Below are 18,933 nucleotides of genomic sequence, written 5' to 3'. Positions count from 1 at the left end.
TTCCCCCACTCTGGAAAAGACAAGACAAGTGGTGCCGCATTTAATGAAGGACCTACTTGAGATGGCGGCGTTAACCGCGAGTGATCTACTAGAAGTGTTGGGCATACTTGTTGTTTAAGGAATAACGGAAGATTGATCATCAATCATCGGAGGCTCAAATTTGAGTTCAAGTGCCGAATATTGTTTGTGCAAGGTGCAAGACTTTGGAGAGTGTTTGATTCCCCCACTCTAGAAAAGACAAGATAAGTGATGCCGCATTTAATGAAGGACCTACTTGAGATGGCGGCGTTAACCGCGAGTGATCTACTAGAAGTGTTGGGCATACTTGTTGTTTAAGGAATAACGGAAGATCGATCATCAATCATCGGAGATTCGGAGGCTCAAATTTGAGTTCAGTGAGCCCATTCCCCCATACCTTGCAGATTGGTTGATTGATGTTATTACCATTCCTTCCGCCCAAAAGTAATTTCTCACCATGATGATCCATCCATCTTTCAATTGTCCATCGCCATTTCAGTTTCTGCAAATGAACTTGGGCCCTTTTCAAATTTGGAATTTGGACGGCAAATCATTGCTTTATGGGTAGGTGGAAGAGCATGATGACCAAATTTTGCTCTACAGCAAGCAAGCGTGCCCCTAATGCTGTGTTCTCTCTCTCCCTTCTCTTCTCCCTCATTTTCTCTCAACGAATTGCCTCCCAGCCCCATTGTTGAGTTTCTCGCTTGCTATTCAGAGTTTCCAGCTTCCAAACAAGCTCTTTTGCACATGTGATTTGCTCCAAGGTGCTGCAGATTGACTTCCCTTGCTGCCATTTGAATTCCAGCTTGTTCCAGGGCATGTTCTCCAAGTGTGAAACAAACATGGAGGTGTGATTTGACTACGGGAGATGAGTTTGAGATTTGGCTAAGGTTTCAATGGTATCAGAGCACAGTTTTGCCACTTTTCATGGTGGCAACTATCCAAAACCACTCCCACCCTGAAAACGCATTAAAATTTTGCCTAAAAACGCATTAAAATTTTGTAGTTTATATATATTTTATATATATTATATATACTTCATAAATAATACTGCATCTAGGCTTTAGAAAGGAATGGTAGAGTAGAGGGTTTAGGAAGGGAGTAGAGTAGAGGGCTTAGCAAGGGGGTAGAGGGCTTAGGCAGCAGGTTGGAGCATGGAGTAGAGGCTGGAGTAGAGGGCTTAGGCCAGGTAGAGTAGAGGGCTTGGCAAGAAAATAGGGTAGAGTAGAGTGTTTTGCAGGCAGCAGAGCAAGCAAGGGAGAGGCGAATCGAATCGGTCAGAAAAACAATATAAATAGTATATCTAATACCCATGACTTTTCACCCTAAATGCCACATTTCGCACGTTTCTAAGAAACATTTCGGGTAGAAACGTTTCTACATGTTTCGGATGCCCGAAACGCGTTTTTTGGTCACATTGTCCCATAGGACCCGATGATGATCTACATGAAGAATTTGTCAAGACCACAATCTAGGAGTACTAGCCGTTGAAGCAAATACCTCGTTTTCAGCACTATTTGAGGAGATTATGTCCAAGCAAGCTACTTCTTCAACCAAAGAAGTTAATCAAAGGCATTCTCCTACTCCTCTTGCCTCAAAAGAATCTCCAAGACAACACCATTCTTCAAGAAGACGTTCCCAAAGTCCTCCACCATCCCGAAAGTAGTATGCTTCAAGAGAAAGGAGGACAACAAGCCCGAAGCCCCATAGAAGATGGAGTAAGAAGCATGAGCGAAGATGCCCAGCCCTGCCCTCGTCCAATAGTTCTAGTTCCCCTTCTTCTTCTTCTTCTTCTTCTTCTTCTTCTTCTTCTTCTTCTTCCACATTCATAGAGTACTCTCCTCATGGATGAAAAACAAGGAGATCCAAATCCAGAAGCAAAGACTTCAAAGAAGGTGGTAAGTCCATCAAGTTTTACCACTTTTGATGGAAAGTATAGAAATCAAAGTTGAAGATTGTAAGTTTATATCTTACAAAACAGGCCAGCGCATGGTGGGGGGCTCTTTTGGTCGTAGATGAAACGCCAAAGAAGTGGAAAGATTTCAAGGAACAATTCTATGAGCAATTATTGCCCAAAATTTTCTTCAATGATGGCCACACAACTTGGGAAAGCATGAGTATGATAGCTTCCGATACTGTCGAGACTTACAATCGAAAGTTTTGGATGGCTTATTTTCATATCTCTCCCTTCAAGGATGTCACAAGAAAAGACTAAGCTTCGAAAGTATAGGACTCGTTTACATCCTAGTTTCCGTGCCCAATTGCATATTGAATACACGAACTGCCTAGATAATGTCCTAACTATTCCCAAGATCAAGTAAGCGTATTAAAAGTCAAGTTCGTGGTACAATATCAAAGGCACTGTAGAAACCCACAAAGCAACAATAAACCCTCTACTTCCGTGCTCGGGTCTCCTCAATGACAGCCCTCAATGTAAAGATGTGGTCCAATATAGCATGATCTGGTTGAAAGCCTACCTACCCCATTGCTCTGTATCTCGCGCTCTGTGTGAAGAACCAGGCTTCTTGATAATGCGAATGTGTGCAATGCATGCAAAATTTGAATGCCAATTGGCCCTCCAATGGGGAAGAGCGCCCTCGTGAGAGTACTTGTTTCTCTTTCGACCTACATGCAAGGTGGGAGAGAAAATGCGGATGAATGCAATGTGGTAGACTGAATGCTACGAATGATCGCCATGAAGGGGAGTACCCCTTCATCAATGTCCCTTGAGATCACTCCAAGTTCCATCTTCCCATTTAGACCTACCCTTACCCTATGACTCTTGCACCTACCATTTAATGCACTGTGATGCACCCTTCCCTTGCTTATTGCCCCTAGGACCTAGACACGTGTGTGCACATCTTTATTACTAATCATTGGCCAATGTTACATAGTTTAGCGGTACTACTTATACCGCTTGATCGATCATGAATACAAACAAATAACCGCACCATCAAATTGGCGCCTAACAATAATAAGATTCTAATGACTAAATAATCATTTCTCATCACGACACTCCCTCCTGCTTGAATGAGCAAAAGTCCTCTTTTGGATTATTGCTTGTCTCTTCCTCTTACGTGTACTTTCTCTTGTTACTTCTGCAATTGCATCGCCTCTTTATAATTTGCGAGTATCTGTGGAAAATGTCTAAAGAACTCTTCTTCCATTCATTGTGCATCACTAGCTAGCTAGTTTTTAAACTTCAGTAAATACACATATCTCTTCTTTCCACGGGTACTCTTCTCTTTATGGTACACAATCTGTTCCGGCGTAAGAACTTCAGCCCCATGTTCAAGTTCAAGTTCTTCTTGATGCTGAGTATTCAAAAACGCAGAAGTCATATCTCTTCAAATTAGTGGGCTGGTAATTTCAACTCATACACTCTAGATCCTTCTTCTGGATATAAAGCTGCTAAAATCTGAAATGGACCATAAAACTTCCGTGCTAACTTGACACGTTTCTCTCACTGACTTGATTCTTCTTTTATCAATCTTCAGTAACCCAGTCATCCTCCTTGTAATAAACTTCTTGTCTTTTCTTATAGGCTTTCTTGGATTATTGAACCTGGGCCTTCTTAATATGTTCTTTTACCTGCTCAATAACTTGTGACATATCCTCAGCAAACTAGTCAGTGGCAAAAATTCTCTCCCCCAAGTGTGTTATTGGAGTGGGTAAACGAATGGGGCTTTCTTGGCGGAAGTATGTACAGTGTTATTAAAAGCAAACTCTAACATGGGTAAGAATTCTAGCCACCTTCTAGGTTGGTCATGGACATAAGCTCAAAGTAAAGTAGTTATGGTTTGATTGGCATTCTCAATTTGTCCATCTCCTTGAGAATGGAGGGCTGTAGTAAATTTCAGTTTGGTTCCGAGATTCTGTAATAGGGCTGTCCAAAAGTTGCTAATGAAATGGCCATCATTATCGGATACAATAGATTTTGGTATCCCATGTAACCTAAAGATTTCCCTAATTAATAAATAACCTTGTTGTTTCAGGAGCAGACCGCTCCTTTTTGCAGGGATAAAATGAGCATGTTTACTCGGCCTCTCTATAACAGTGAAAATCTGCTCAAACTTACCAACCTTGGGCAAAACTTAAACAAATCCATTGTAATGTGTTCCCACCTTTCAGAGGGAATAGCCAAAGGCTGCAAAAGACCAGCAGTCTTACTTGTGTCAGTTTTAATGCCCTAGCATACGTCACATTGTTGAACGAAGGCCGAGACTTCTTTGCGAAGTTGAGGCCAATGGAAGTACCTCTCAATATTATCAATGGTCCCTCTAATGCCTCTCTATCCAAAATATGGACTCGCATGTAGCTCACTCATGACTAGATACCAAAATGTTTCGGGTACACATATGGCACTCCCAACAATAGGTATCCATCCACGATGGAATAGGCCTCTAAATCCCCAACCTCGTTACGCTGAATCTTCCCATAAATTTCAGCGAAGTCCTCATCTAAAGGATAAGCTTCAACCATCGCTCCTAGTGATTTCTCCTTAATCGCAGAAATGTGATTAGCTTGGGGCCGTCTACTCAAAGCTTCAGCTACTAAATTCTCCTTTCTTGGCTGATATTCAACATTTGGTTGCCCAAAGGATTGAATGTATTCAGCCCATTTGTAACAAAGGGTAAATTTACTTAGTTAACTTTTAGTATGGTGGGCCTTTTAATGGCTCGTAAATAAATAGTTCCTTTAATAAGGGGAGCCATAAGTTGCCACGTGGCATCATAGGCTGGCCACCCCATAAGTAGACTTGCAATTGATGCCAGGCCCACACCTATAAAAGGGGGCTCTGATGTACTATGTACTCAATTCATTTCTTAATGCAAACTTTTTGTCACTCATTACAGCTGAAGCTTGTACAGCTCTAAGCTGAACTAGGATGCCTTCTCCTAGCTTAGGAATCTTACTTCCGAGCCCTATTGCTGGTGCAGCCCCTCTCTAGCTATGGATCTACACATAATCCAGGTGCACTGGGAATTTATACATGAAATCTGATATTCTCTTGTTGTTCTACACATTTAGCGTTTGCTGCTGTCCATTCCTCACACCTAGGCTGTTGTATTAAGCTAAAACTAGTGGCTGTAGGCTAGTCTAGTTACATTGGTATCAGAGCCGTTTTCTTGGGATTTAGTGGTCAATCCTCCATCATTTCTGCCTGAAAATTGGAGCATGGATTCATGAGACTCATCCCTACCCCTGTACTCTTCCTTCTCCTCCGGTTTCTGCTAAGGCTTTACTGGATAAGCCTTCTTTTACTGGAGGAAGGTAGAAAAATCACAGGTTAATCTTCCTCTTGCTAAAGAAGTTCAGGATCCGACTCCCGTTGAACATCATCAGCCTCCTTCTCCTCTAGATATGGATGTGCCGGATCATACACGATGCTGCACATGCTCTTTCTCAAGTTGATTCTCAAAGTGAAGCTGAAATGCTGAGTCTTGCTTTATCAGATGCAGCTCTTTCGTCGGAGGATACAGATGTTGATCTAGCTTCTTTGCCTCAAATGCCTGTGCCAGAGTCTCCTTCTGTTCGGGATACAGAAGTGCCTTTTTTACTGGAATCTTTTCATCCCACGTTACAACAGGTTTTTGACCCTGTGATTCAGAAATTTCAGGTACCAGCCTATATCAAGAAGAATCACAAGGGCAAAAAACAGCTGGTTTTTATTGATGGTGTGGTTTCATCACTACATCAGTTTTTACAGAGCAATAATTTGAAGCTGGAGGATGTTGTGTTTGATCCTCCTCCAGCCTGATATGTAACTTATTAATTGGTTGCCTCATGACTTTTGCTCTGAGGCTTTACTTGTAATTTTTTTTCTTGTACTTATTGGTGGGTTTTTACCTCTTTTGAGGTTTCCCACACAGACTGTCCAAATGGTGGCTGTACATTTGCAATTTTACCTTCACTAGGGATAGCCATGGTCGGCTGAACAATAGGCACGCGAGCCAGTATTGTGGGTTGCATACATGGCTGCATGCCAACATTGTCATACACCACTTGCTTTTTGGGAGCAGCTGCTGGCTGAACTAGCATAGCATCAAAGATAGAATACGAGCAAAAATGCTTCTTCGATTTGTTCTTCTTGGCATTACTTTGAACTACATAAGCCACACTCTCAGCCAATTGATTCAAAGCAATAACCACACTCGCAAGTTGTGCATTCAACATTGTAGCATCCTTTGAATCACTACTAGAACTGCTAACAGTGTTGAGCTGAGGTGTAGCTTCATGTGTGGCCTGCTCAATAGGCATTTGATGTACTCCATGTGACTGTACACTAGCTTGTTATTCAAGGGTGTGCCTGCCTTGTCCTTTGAGGAGTTATGGAGCTCTCTTGTTCATGAATGTTCACCATTATAGTGGCTGTACTTTTCATCTGTCAAAAAGTGCAGAAAAGGATATCTTTTAACCAATCTACAAAGGCCCACCTCTTGAGGAAGAGTGTGCGGATCCCGGCGATGGAACAACTGTAACCAGCCTCCAAACACTCAGAATGCATTGAAGCCAATATTAAGACCACTTTTGCACTTAATTGCAGCTCACATAGCATTTATTACAGCCATTATCCATTGTCAAGCATTCACCCGTTCGATAATAAAAGAAATAACTGAAATTGATGGAGGCTAGAATGCCCCTACTCAGCAAAGCATACACAAGTCCACACGATTGGCCCTATGGCGCCCCTTTCGGTATTTCTTTATATTTCACAGTGAATCTTTTACAAGCTGCATCTGGGACACCTTCCCTACAACACTGAAACCGCAGTTTGATTCACTAAGCCTTGACAAGGCTTTCAGACATCCAATACCATCACATAAGTGCACTTAATCCATATGCATATACCAAAGGCGTTCTTGTCTCTGAGTGCATTCCAATAGCTGTCCAGATGCATAAACACTCTGCACCCCAGCTGCACGCACTGAGTGGCATCCATAGGCAACCAATAGTGCCCACCAAAGCATCAAGAGGGAAAAACCAGCACAGTACCCAATCACAGAGTGACCATTGTGACACTGCCAAGGTACCTGTGAGCCAAAGAAAGGGCTGCACACGAGGCCCCGGGAGCTGATCACACATACCTATTCTTCACTATCACCACCCCACGCTTAGCCACACCACACACACCACATTTGAAGCACGACACCTACCACGACATACACTTTGATCACAGCCTCTCACCGGCCTACTCTGGATGCCTAAACAGACTCCTAACCTACATCGATCACATAGCACTCATAGAGGTTCGTGCTGCCCTGATTAGTCGCACACTCCACGAGGCTGCCCTCCAAATCTTTCCCCACACCACACGGTCCACTAGACAACCACCTCTTGGTTCTGTACCCTATAACAACTGGTACGATGTGGAGTGTAAGGCTTATCGCTGACAGCTCCGACTTGAAACCAGATGTCACCTCCCAAACACACCAGACACGGTACGCAAGTACTGACGTCTCGTACGTCGGAAGAAGCAGGCATTTCTTCGTCGAAATGAGAAGGAGCTGTAATTGCAATAGAAAGAGATTGCAATAACCAAAATACCACTCACCAAGCACTGAAAGCTTGAAACAAATCTTCAAACATGAAAAGGATGTTGTAGCCAATGTCCATTTGCATTCTCAGCCAGAGAGAAGTGCAAATACATGAAGAGGGAGCATTCACAAGAGTCGACCAGCAACAATTCAGTCGAAAAAGCCAAATTGGAACACTTTTGTCGCAAAGAAGTTGGAGACCTTGGGCTCAAATGAAGTGTGCTTCAGAGAGAGGAATGCGTTGAGCAGCTTTTGGGAGAATTTCATCGCCGGAAAGTGCCCCAAAACTAAGAAAAACCAGTCGACCAGCAAGGAATGCTCCAAATGCAGCAAAAAGTAGGCGCCCAGCAAGAGGAAGGGTCCAGGAGGCTGAGAGAGCGGAGAGATGCCACTAAGTGCTGCTCAGAAAAGTCGACCAGCAGGAAAAGTGGTCGGGGCAGCCAAATCTACAAAACGCCTTTCAAGAAAAGGGTATCAGTGCATAGGGGAGGCAGAGGGGAAGCCATTGGGACAAACTGAGATCGCGGAATCCAAGCGAGTGAGGAGCTATGGCAAAATTCGTCTCTGAGCTGTGTGAGGGTTGCAAAAGCATGAAGAAATTCCAGTTCTTGGAAGAGAAGCCTCAAAAACACTAGAAATAACCAAACCCATCTAGAGTGACCTAAAGTGGTTTTGGGATAGGTCAAAGCACCTAGCACTCTAGGGTGGCCACTGAAGTTGCCACATGGCAGGGTGACCCTGCCATGTCATCATTTCCATCAAACCACTCTTTAATTCCTTCGAATGCCTTTGGGCCTAGGGATTAATTACACTTATGTGCTAGGTACCATGCCACATTTAAATTCACATTATTAAGCACACTTGGACTTTTAAAGCCAAATTTGTCACAGTCTCGTAGCACATTGAAGTACTTAGAATTTCACGCCCCTATGACACCCTGTCAGCAAAATAGGGAATTAAATCTCAGACCAGCTGGCTTGCTTCAACCTCTTCCAATCCCTCAGGGCAAGTGGTGGACCCACATTTCTATGGACCTTATAACTGGATTAGGCAGGGTCCGTGCCCCAAGCGGCCTATCCGATTGGGTCGAGAGCACCATTGGGGTGAAGCAGGGCTGCCCTCTCTCACCGACTCTCTTTGGACTCTACATTGATGAGATCACATCTTTCATAGATCGCCTAGGTGGCGAGGGCTCATTACTAGGGGATCTCTTCATACAGATATTGTTATATGCTAATGATATAGTCCTTATATCCTCCTCAGCGGAGGGGCTGCAGAGAGATCTGGAGGCTTTAGAGGTGTTTTGCAAAGAGAGAGATCTCACGGTCAACCTTCACCTATCGTGGTCAACCAGTGGAGATAGTGCAGTCATACACATATTTGGGAGCAGTCTTCACAGGACCCATCTTCACGATGAAACATGTAGCCCAGGCACGACTTACACGAGGGCGAAGTGCTTTGGCTAGACTAGAGTGGTAGTGTTTCCAGGCCCACTTCTAGGATCCACCGACGAAGGACTGGCTTTTCGACACACTAGTGCAGCCGACTGTCATGTATGCAGCACCTTTCTGGGGGTGCGATCTTCCGAGGACAGACTGGAGGAGCTTCAAGCGGCTACAGGTGACGATGGGATCCAAGATGATCCGATGTAAGCCCTTAGTTCCAAATGAGATAGTACACGCAGAGTTCGCCATGACACCTCTCCAAGTTGATGCCATCTTTCAGACAGTGACTTTCATCCACAGAGTGTGGGACTTACCCCATTGGAGACTTCCGAGGTTGGCCCTAGAGTCATCCAGACGACTCGCAGAGAGCGGGCCAGACGCATGGTATGCATGCATAACTACATGGCTTGCCAAGCACGGTATCTAGATGGATAGGCTTCCCCGTTTTCAGTACAGCATGGATGCACCTCCTTAGTCGATCCCGCGAGATGAGATCAACCGTATCATACAGTTAGACCTCCTCCAGCTTCACACATCCCGGACTTAGGGGAAGGACCAGGAACTCCCCACCAAGACCTAGTTTTATCGCGACCACTTCCTGAGAGTATCAGAGGAGGGATTCTTTATCAGACCCCAGTATCTCGAGGATAGAGGAGTATCTCATGCACTGAGGATTGCCATCGGTCAGATGCGGGTTTCATCCCATCAACTGAGGATTGAGGCAAGGAGAGCAACGGGTATACCTAGAGAGCAGCGGGTCTGCACACTATGTACGCCGGGGGCGGTTGAGATAGAGGAGCATTTTCTTTGTGTTTGCCCAACCTACTACGAGATTCGGGGACGCTACCACTCTCTCTACCTAGAGGGGAGTGGCTTTGGTCCTTTGTCACGACTGATCCATTTCCATGACCAGGTCTGTATCGGGCTTTATCTGATGGAGATGCGGTGACACAAGGAGGCGCTTCTACGACACATCAGAGAGCAACAGGGGATGGTCAAACCACTACAGGACATAGAGGGTGACCGGGCACAGCGACATGTCACAAACTTCTATACATTTGAGTCAGCCCCCGGACACAGTGGAGTGGAGGAAGAGGAGCTAGCCGATATGAGAGCAGTCTGGATGAGCACCGGCACAATACCGCCAAGAGAGGGGCGCAGAGCCCACATGTGTGACATAGAGCCCCCAGGACAGACGTACCTTTCTTTTCGACAATCTTCCATCCATCGACTAACAGGACGACCTCCGTGAGATGGGCAAAGTATACCTTTGTAAGACTAGAATATGTCCAATCATACAAATTTACATTTTTTGTTGTTCTAAAGACCAAAAATATACACATAAAATAAAAGAGAAAATGAAAGAGAGAGAAAAAGAGGTAAACAAAACTTTTATGAAAAACAAAAGGAAGACATACTTAGCAAGGAAAGGAACACTTATGTCATCATCAATGCCCAAGCATAAGCAGCTATACTCGATTTCTAAAGACCCACGGAGTCTCTTGGGCAACCCAGTGCCTACTTAAATGCGTCAAATAAACAAAAGAGAAAGAAAAGAAGAAATAAAGAAGAAAGGAAGAAGGTGACTAAGCAAAAATAAACAAGCTAGTCAAGAAACAAAATCTTCCAAAAAACGGGAATAAAATCTCTCTCTCTCTCTCTCTCTCTCTCTCTCTCTCTCTCTTATTTAAAGCATAAAAAGCTAAATGGACCCTTTACACTTATGTATCGCTTCCTACAAAGAGGCAAAATTACATTCCTAACTTAGAAAGCACAAGGATACAGAATCAAACTCTCTTTTGAAACTAAAAGAAAAACGGGCTATTCAGCTCTCCGCTTTTTGCTTTCAGCTTATGTTCAATCATTCTAAACATACCTAAGGCCGATACACCATCTCGATTTGTCTGCACAGTGAAATCAACCCCTAGCAAGTAATCCTCCCATGCAAAGAGAGCAAGGGCCACAGCCAGCAACTCTTTCTCATATACTTGCAAATTTCTTTCAGCATCTTGCAACATTCTAGTCTCGTAGGCAACAATGGTTTGCTATACCAACCATACATCACAGTGAACAACATAACCCTGACCAACATTGCCATTACCCATAGAAGGGTTTGCTATACGAGAGTAGAATGTTGCAAGATCACTCTAATGCACCCTTCCCTTTCCTATTGCCCCTAGGACCTAGACACGTGTGTGCACATCTTTATTACTAATCATTGACCAATGTTACATAGTTTAGCGATACTATTTACACTGCTTGATCGATCATAAATACAAACATATAACCGCACCATCAAATTGGAGCCTAGCAATAATAAGATTCTAATGACTATAAATTAACTAAATTATCATTTCTCTTGTCATGACACTCTGTCTCCTGCACTCAACCTCTCAAGTAACATGGGTGTTAGGTGCTGCTACATAAATCTTGGACATGGAAATGTCCAATCATGATGGTCCTATAGGTTTCCGGACTCGTGAGATCCTGCCTTGTGAATTGGAACAATAGTGTTGAGGGTCCAGGTGCAGGGAAAACCGGTGCAAACTGATTCATTAATTAGCTTTGCCAAGATCGGGGCTAGTGTACTAATACCATGTGCAATATACTCCGTACAAAGCCCTTCATAATCTTTGGCTCGGCCATTATGTAGCTTGAGGATAGCATGTTTGATATCACCAATAGTGAAGAGTACACAGGAAGTGGGGCACGAATAGATGTGGGAGGACTAGCGAGGGCTAGTAAGGAATGTCATAGAGTGTGCATGCGTAGGTGTGCCAAATGATCGTGTCAATGGTAGGGGATGCGGATCTCCACGTGAGAAACTTCCGCCAAAAACCCTTCAAGTAGATAATAAACACAATGTTGAGTCGTTCTTCCTCATCTCAGTCTCTCTTCTTTTGATGTATTAGGCTATGATGTTCTCATTTAGTCTCTGTCGCATTCTGAAGATGATGCTTGGTCTCAAATCTGAGCTAATGGCGCAAGGCTTACACTCATCATCGTACCAGCTATTGGAGGGGACCGATCCAATGGGTGGTGGATCTAGTGGTATGCGGGAAAGACTCGATGGTAGCACCATGTAAGGAATAGGTGTGGGATATCATCAAAGTCCAGCATTTGGGAGAGTTGTTAGAATTATTATTATATTCTAGGCAGTGGCCAATGTAATGTAATAAGTGGGTTAGGGGCACTTTTCCCTCTTAGAGGTTTTTTCCCCTAACCACAGTCTAATCTCTAACTACCGTTAGTGATTAGATAGGGTTTTGTCTAAGTGACAAAACCCCACATCTCTTTCTTGTACTACACTTCATTCAGTCCACTTTGGGAGTGACCTACGTTCAACTCACTCTCTACTTGCTCGCTCTTGCTCTTGCTTCCATTTTTCTCACATTTGGTATCAGAGCAGCTCTCCTTCTCGGACCTGCTCCCTGCTCCCACCTTAGCTCTCAGCTCTCAGCTCCCTACCTCCCATCTGTACAGCTCCCTCCTCAAGTCTGCAGTACAACGTCCATACAACGTACGGACTGACAGTCCGTATTGTGGCCCGCACGTGCGACGCCGTCCGTACTACTGCAATTGCACAATTCTGTACAAGTTCCCGTGCAGCATTCGTCCGTACACTTCAACGTCCATACAACCTACGTACAGACTGACAGTCCGTACGGTTTCGTCGTACAACGCCGTACAGGTCTTGCGCCACTATCCCGTACAGCGCCACCCACATTCCGTACAACTTTTGTTGGAGCGTCGTACAATCGTCCGTACTGTCAGTGTACATGTTTTCGTGCAGCCCCGCCGTAGAGTTCCATCCGTACATCCGTATAGTCCCGTTGTCAGTTCTGTCCGTACATCCGTACAAGTGTATAGATTTCGATCGTACACGCGTTCATATAGTTTGGAGGTGTTAGTACCTTGAGCAATTTTCCTTTGCACGGGCATTTTGGAGGGCACTTTTGACAGACATTTGTACATTTGAGCCATTGTTTAGCTGTAAAATTTAGGGCTTTTGCAACTACACTGCAATTTTGCGGTGAAATTTGAGGCTTTTGCAGGCAGAATGCAAATTGTGCAACATTTGGGGCTTTCAAACCTTTTGCCCTCTTTTGTATGAAATTTCCCACAAGAAATTGGGGATTTTGCATTTGGGTTGCAATTTTGCAGGTAAATAGCATTTTGGAAGTTTGCAAGCATTTCTGGACTCAGTACAGAGTCAATTTGCAAACTTTTGCCACTTTTTGCCGATTTTTGGACATTCAACAGAGAATTGTGGTGCATTTTGAGGCTTTGATAGGCTGTGACAGTATTTGTTACTATGGGCAGATTTTCTTTGGCAGATTTTACTTGTGCATTTTGCACCCCAGGAAGGGATTTTACTTGTTCAGTTTACTATATTTCTAAGTTTACCTGAGAAAAATGGCTCAGAACAACCCCAATGAGGTATTCGAAGTCCTAAGACAAGAGGATAAGTTGGATGGCACCAACTACTCCTTGTGGAGTTTTACGGTTCACAATATCTTGGTTGGCAGACATCTTTTTGATTATGTCAATGGAGATGAAGCAAGACCAAATACAAGGGCCACACCTGTCACTCCTACAATTGGAGGCAAGGGTAGAGATCAAAATGCAGCACGCTCAAGGAGCTCCGACAGTAGAACAGAAAACATGGGATTCTAGAGATGCACAAGCTCTATCAGTGATTTCTCTCTCTGTCAAGAGGTTCATTATACCTCACATTCGGTCATGCAAGACATCAAAGGCAGTTTGGGAGATACTAGAGAGTATGTTTGCAGCAAGAAATGATGTTAGAGTTTCCTTTCTGAAGCGAGAGCTTTCTCATACGCATATGGATGAGGGAGATTCCATGGATACTCACCTCACTAAGCTTCAGGATTTAAGGGAGCAACTGCTGAATATTGATGAAGTCATTCCGGATTGAGAGATGATTACCACCACTCTAAATTCTCTTCCTGAGTTTTATCTTGGTTTCCACACCTCACTAAATTTGCCATTGAGGGGGGGCAGCAATCCTCTCTCTAGGACAGCCTGGAATTTTCCCTTGAAATGTGGTCATGACTGCTTCCCAGTGATCTGTAATCCAATGCCTGCAAGAAGCCAGGTCATTATATTGGAGAATGCAAGAAGCGCATAGCTAAAAAGAAGAAAAGGGATTCAGGTATGGCTGTGTCAGATGCATCAGCTCCTCATTCACATAATGGGGAAGATGTTACAGCCAACTTTGTGGATGCCTTTCTATCTTGCACTTCAGATTTTTCAGTAGTAGTTCAGATGCTACAACAACTAATGATGATGACCCTTATGCTTTCTTGACTTGCAGTTATGATCTTTCAAACGATGCATGCTCTCTCAGTGTCAACAGACACTGAATACTTGGTATTTTGACAATGGTGCTTCAAAGCACATCACTTCTAAGAAGAACCTTTTTGCATCTCTGCATCCTCCACCTACTAAAAAGAAGGCGACTTGTGCAAATAATTCTTCTTATTCAGTGTGTGGAGTGGGGGACATCATTCTCACATCCACTGATGGCACAGATTTCAGAATTTCAAATATTCTCTATGTGCCAGGCATAAAGAAGAATTTGCTTTCATTGTCCTCTCTTAATAGAGAAGGATTTCAAGTTGTATTTGATGAAGCTAACTAAGTGTGCAGTCAGAGACAAAGAGAATGACTATGCTTTGATGTTGTCTGGAACTTTGTATCGGGGTCTTTTTCACCTTGATTTATATGAATAAAGATCCGATCATGCATTTTCAGTCAGCACTCCCACTACAACGATGCAAAAGGAAGAGTTACAGCATGCCAGGTATGGGCACATGAGCTATGGCAGCTTAATAACACTACAGAAGCATGATATGGTTGATGCATTGCCTCCTTTAGAGTCACCTCCTCCTCATGCATGTGAGGGTTGCATCCTTGGCAAGATGCATAGATTTCCTTTCAAGAAGGATGGTACAGTGAAAGCTACATGCAAATTACAGCTTATTCACAATGATGTCTGCGTTCCCATGAGGACACTAGCTTTTGGGGATTATCTTTATTATGTTACATTCATAGATGACTTCACCAACTACACTTGGGTCTATGGTCTTAAGAAGGATGGTGCAGTGAAAGCTACACGCAAATTACAGCTTATTCACAGTGATGTCTGCGGTCCCATGAGGACACCTGCTTTTGGAGGTTATCTTTATTATGTTACATTCATAGATGACTTCACCAACTACACTTGGGTCTATGGTCTCCCACTGCTGCGATGCAGAAGGAAGAGTTACGGCATGCCACGTATGGACACATGAGCTATGGCAGCTTAATGACACTACAGAAGCATGATATGGTTGATGCATTGCCTCCTTTAGAGTCACCTCCTCCTCATGCATGTGAGGGTTGCATCCTTGGTAAGATGCATGGATTTCCTTTCAAGAAGGATGGTGCAGTGAAAGCTACATGCAAATTACATCTTATTCACAGTGATGTCTGCGGTCCCATGAGGACACCTGCTTTTGGGGGTTATCTTTATTATGTTACATTCATGGATGACTTCACCAACTAAACTTGGGTCTATGGTCTTAAGAGAAAATCAAAAGTGTTTATGCATTTCAAACACTTTGTGGCTATGGTTGAGAATGAGACAGGACTCAAGGTGCAAACACTTCGCACAGATCAAGGGGGGGAGTATATGTCCCATGAGTTTGAGGCATTTTTTAAGGAGAAAGGCATCACGCATCAGCTTACAGTGAGGCTTACACCTCAAGAGAATGGCAAAGTTGAGCACAAGAATTGTACTCTTATGGAGATGGATAGATGCATTCTTACCAGTAAAAAGTTGCCTCACAGGTTTTGGATTGAAGGCCTCATGTGTGCCAACTATGTTCTGAATCGGGCTCCCACAAAGGCTTTGAAGACAATCACTCCCTATGAGGCATGGCATGGGAGAAAGCCTTCAGTGGATCACTTCAAAGTTTTTGGTTGTGTTGCAGATGCCCACGTGCCTGTGGAGTTTCGACACAAGTTGTCTGATAAGGCACTTAAATGCATTTTTGTGGGATATAGTTCACAAAGCAAAGGCTATAGTCTCTACAATCCTGCTTCACGCAAGATTTTTGAGAGTAGAGATGTTATATTCTCTGAAAATTCAGCACATACACATGCTGAATTTTAGATTCCAATTCCTTCAAATGATGTTTTTGAGGGGATGCTTCCAATAGCATTTGGTTTCCCAGCTGAGGTTCATGCTGCAAATCAAAATTTACAGCAACCTCCTCCTGATCCACATGCCGCGATTCAGCCAGCGGTTGATTTAGTACCTCCACAGGGTGTGGATGAAGTTGTCAGGCAAGAGATTCAAGAGATACACGCAGCCAAAACAGTCCCAAATTGGTTGCTTTAGACTCTCAGGGAGAGTAAGCTTGAGGCCCCCTTGCATGGCATAACTCGTAGTGCAGTAAGGCACACAGGGCGGGTTCTTTCAGTTGAGACAACTTATGCAGGGACTCTTCTTGATGACGAGGGAGGAACCTGACTCTTTTGAAGAAGCAAAGGATAATGTGCATTGGATGCATGCCATGCACAATGAATTGCAGTCCATTGAGAAAAATCAGACTTGGGATGTTGTGGATTTGCCACCAGGTAAGCATGCCATTGGTGGGTTTTCAAGGTGAAAAGGAAGCCAAATGGGTCCATTGACAGGTACAAGGCAAGGCTGGTTGCCAAAGGCTATGCACAAAAGAAGGGCATAGATTATGAGGAGACTTTTGCTCCTATATCCCGGATGACCACCATACGGTCAGTTATTGCAATGGCTGCAAATTTTGTTTGGAATGTCCATCAATTGGACATAAAAACATCTTTCGCATGCAATATCTCAGATGAGCAGATATATGCACAGCCCAAAGACAACACATTGGCAGGCTATAAAACGCATCTTTCGATATTTGCAAGGCACAAAGTCTTTTGGCTTGATGTTTCCCGGGGGGGGGGGGGGTGACTTGCAGATGCATGCTTACAATGATTCAGATTGGGCTGGAGACTGTGATACCAGGCAGTCCACTAGTGGTAATTGTTTCTTTTTGGGAAAAGCTTGCATTTCTTGGCTGAGCAAGAAGCAATCTACAGTGGCTACTTCCTCATGTGAAGCTGAGTAGAGGGCAGCTTTCACAGCGACAGTTCAGTGTGTTTGGCTGCGATGTTTGTTTGCTAATCTTGGTCTCCTATTGGAGGGTCCTTCTCCAATTCTCACTGATAGTCAGAGTCGCTATAGCAGTGGCAAAGAATCATGTGTTTCATGCTCGCACGAAGCACATCATTATGTCAGAGAGAAGTTGCATGCAGGGGAGATCAGTATCATCTATGTGTCAACACATGACAATGTTGCAGTCATCTTCACCAAAGCACTTCCACGTGAGAAGTTTGAGGCATTTCGCAGTGCCCTAAACTTATCTCCTTTTGGTGATTGATCACTACCTTGTACACCACATTGGCACTGCATGGGGGTCAACGTCAAGCTTGTATTAATTTTATTGTCAAGAAATTGTTAAAAAATGTTTTCATAAAGATCTGGGAACCCCATTTCCCCCCCCAAAAAAAGCGAAGTATGATTGGCCGTACCATACGCATACGAATTAATTATTTCATACGCTTATGGTTCAGCCAACCATACGCGTGCAGACCCAACCATGCTCATATGGGCACATCACCATGACATTCAAATCTTGTGGATCTCCCATCAAGAATGATGAATGGAGAGAAGTCATGCTGAGGCAGAAGGCACCGGGGAGGTCCTGCTGCCAGTCCCTACCACCATGCTGCTCCTCACAATCTCAAAGAAAAATTTGAAGCTCTGATATCAACATAACAGGCAAGGGCCTGGAACACTCTCTCGATAACTATGCCTGTCCTAACTACTGAGTGCGGAAGCCTGGAATGCTGACTGCAGAGAGAGGAGAGAGATAAAGGTGGACATCATAGTTATGCTAACTACTATCTTTACTCGGTTTTGGGGCCTGGCTATCAAAGCAATACCCTTCTGTTCATCTGTTGTCTTCCTCATTGAAGAGGGCATGTTTGAGTCCACACTCAAAGGCTACTCTGAAGCTATGAGATATGGCAGAGGCTATGGCTGAGGCTGAGGCTAAGTTCGTGATAAAAAGTTCCCATGAGAGAAGTAGAGGCTAGGATGCAGTCCTGATGGATATCACATTTCTATCCTAGAGCTGTTACACTAGGGTATGGCTTACTTCGCCAGGCTGAAGGCTACAAAAACTGCACTGTAGTAATGTGATATTAGCAGCTGTTCCCTGCCTTGGAAGCTAGATCTCGCTCTCCACTGATTGTGCTTGCTTCTTTGACATCTCTGCTCATATCCGCAGCATCTACCTGAGGATTCAAATTAGAATTGGCTATGAGAGACAATCTACAGCTGACATAACAGCAAAGATCAGGCACCTATGAATATATTTCCCTGACTTCTCACTCAGTCAAAATCTTCTGCCTCAGCATATTCAACTCCCTAGCAAAATGCAGACACTACTGCCCACCTCTGTTAGATTCAAAGGTCCTGCCACGCATTTGAAAGCCAAAGAAAGCTTTAGATGAAACTAAGAAGAAGAGAGACTCACTCCTGCAAGTGATACTATAATCAACGACAGAAACAATAATTCCACAAATAGGAAGGGAAGTAATCTTAGTGCATATTTTTTACAAGATAGCAACCTGACCTCAAATTCACCTGCCATTGGATCAGTGTTACGAGTCGTGATTCCGGTATTGCTTTTCCCTTGAATACCAGATTTAACACTAAAAGGAGACCAAATCTGCAAATTCTCATTATACACATAATGCAATCTGTCAAACTTAGGGCACAAACAAGTCCTGATAGAGAGTTGAGAACAAAAATCAGTTCTAGGTCATGAAGA

At 43.8% G+C, this 18,933-nt stretch overlaps 1 protein-coding gene across 4 annotated transcripts in view; it reads right to left on the bottom strand.

Moving 5' to 3' along the window:
• Positions 1–18,933, bottom strand: part of SNI1 (negative regulator of systemic acquired resistance (SNI1)) — a 136,852-nt gene that overhangs the window by 81,584 nt on the left and 36,335 nt on the right. For all 4 annotated transcript variants that reach the window (XM_087374824.1, XM_087374826.1, XM_087374823.1 and 1 more), the window contains exon 6: positions 18,736–18,831. In XM_087374824.1, the coding sequence (XP_087230950.1) occupies positions 18,736–18,831 (96 nt within the window). The remainder of the gene's footprint in view (positions 1–18,735; positions 18,832–18,933) is intronic.

Source organism: Dipteris shenzhenensis, chromosome 5 (genome assembly GCF_047967505.1).
Source record: "Dipteris shenzhenensis isolate YYH24624 ecotype China chromosome 5, Dip_SZ_1.0, whole genome shotgun sequence".
In the NCBI taxonomy this organism is placed as follows: domain Eukaryota; kingdom Viridiplantae; phylum Streptophyta; class Polypodiopsida; order Gleicheniales; family Dipteridaceae; genus Dipteris; species Dipteris shenzhenensis.
Note: the sequence above shows the minus strand (reverse complement) of the source record. Positions and strands in the feature narration are given on the sequence as shown.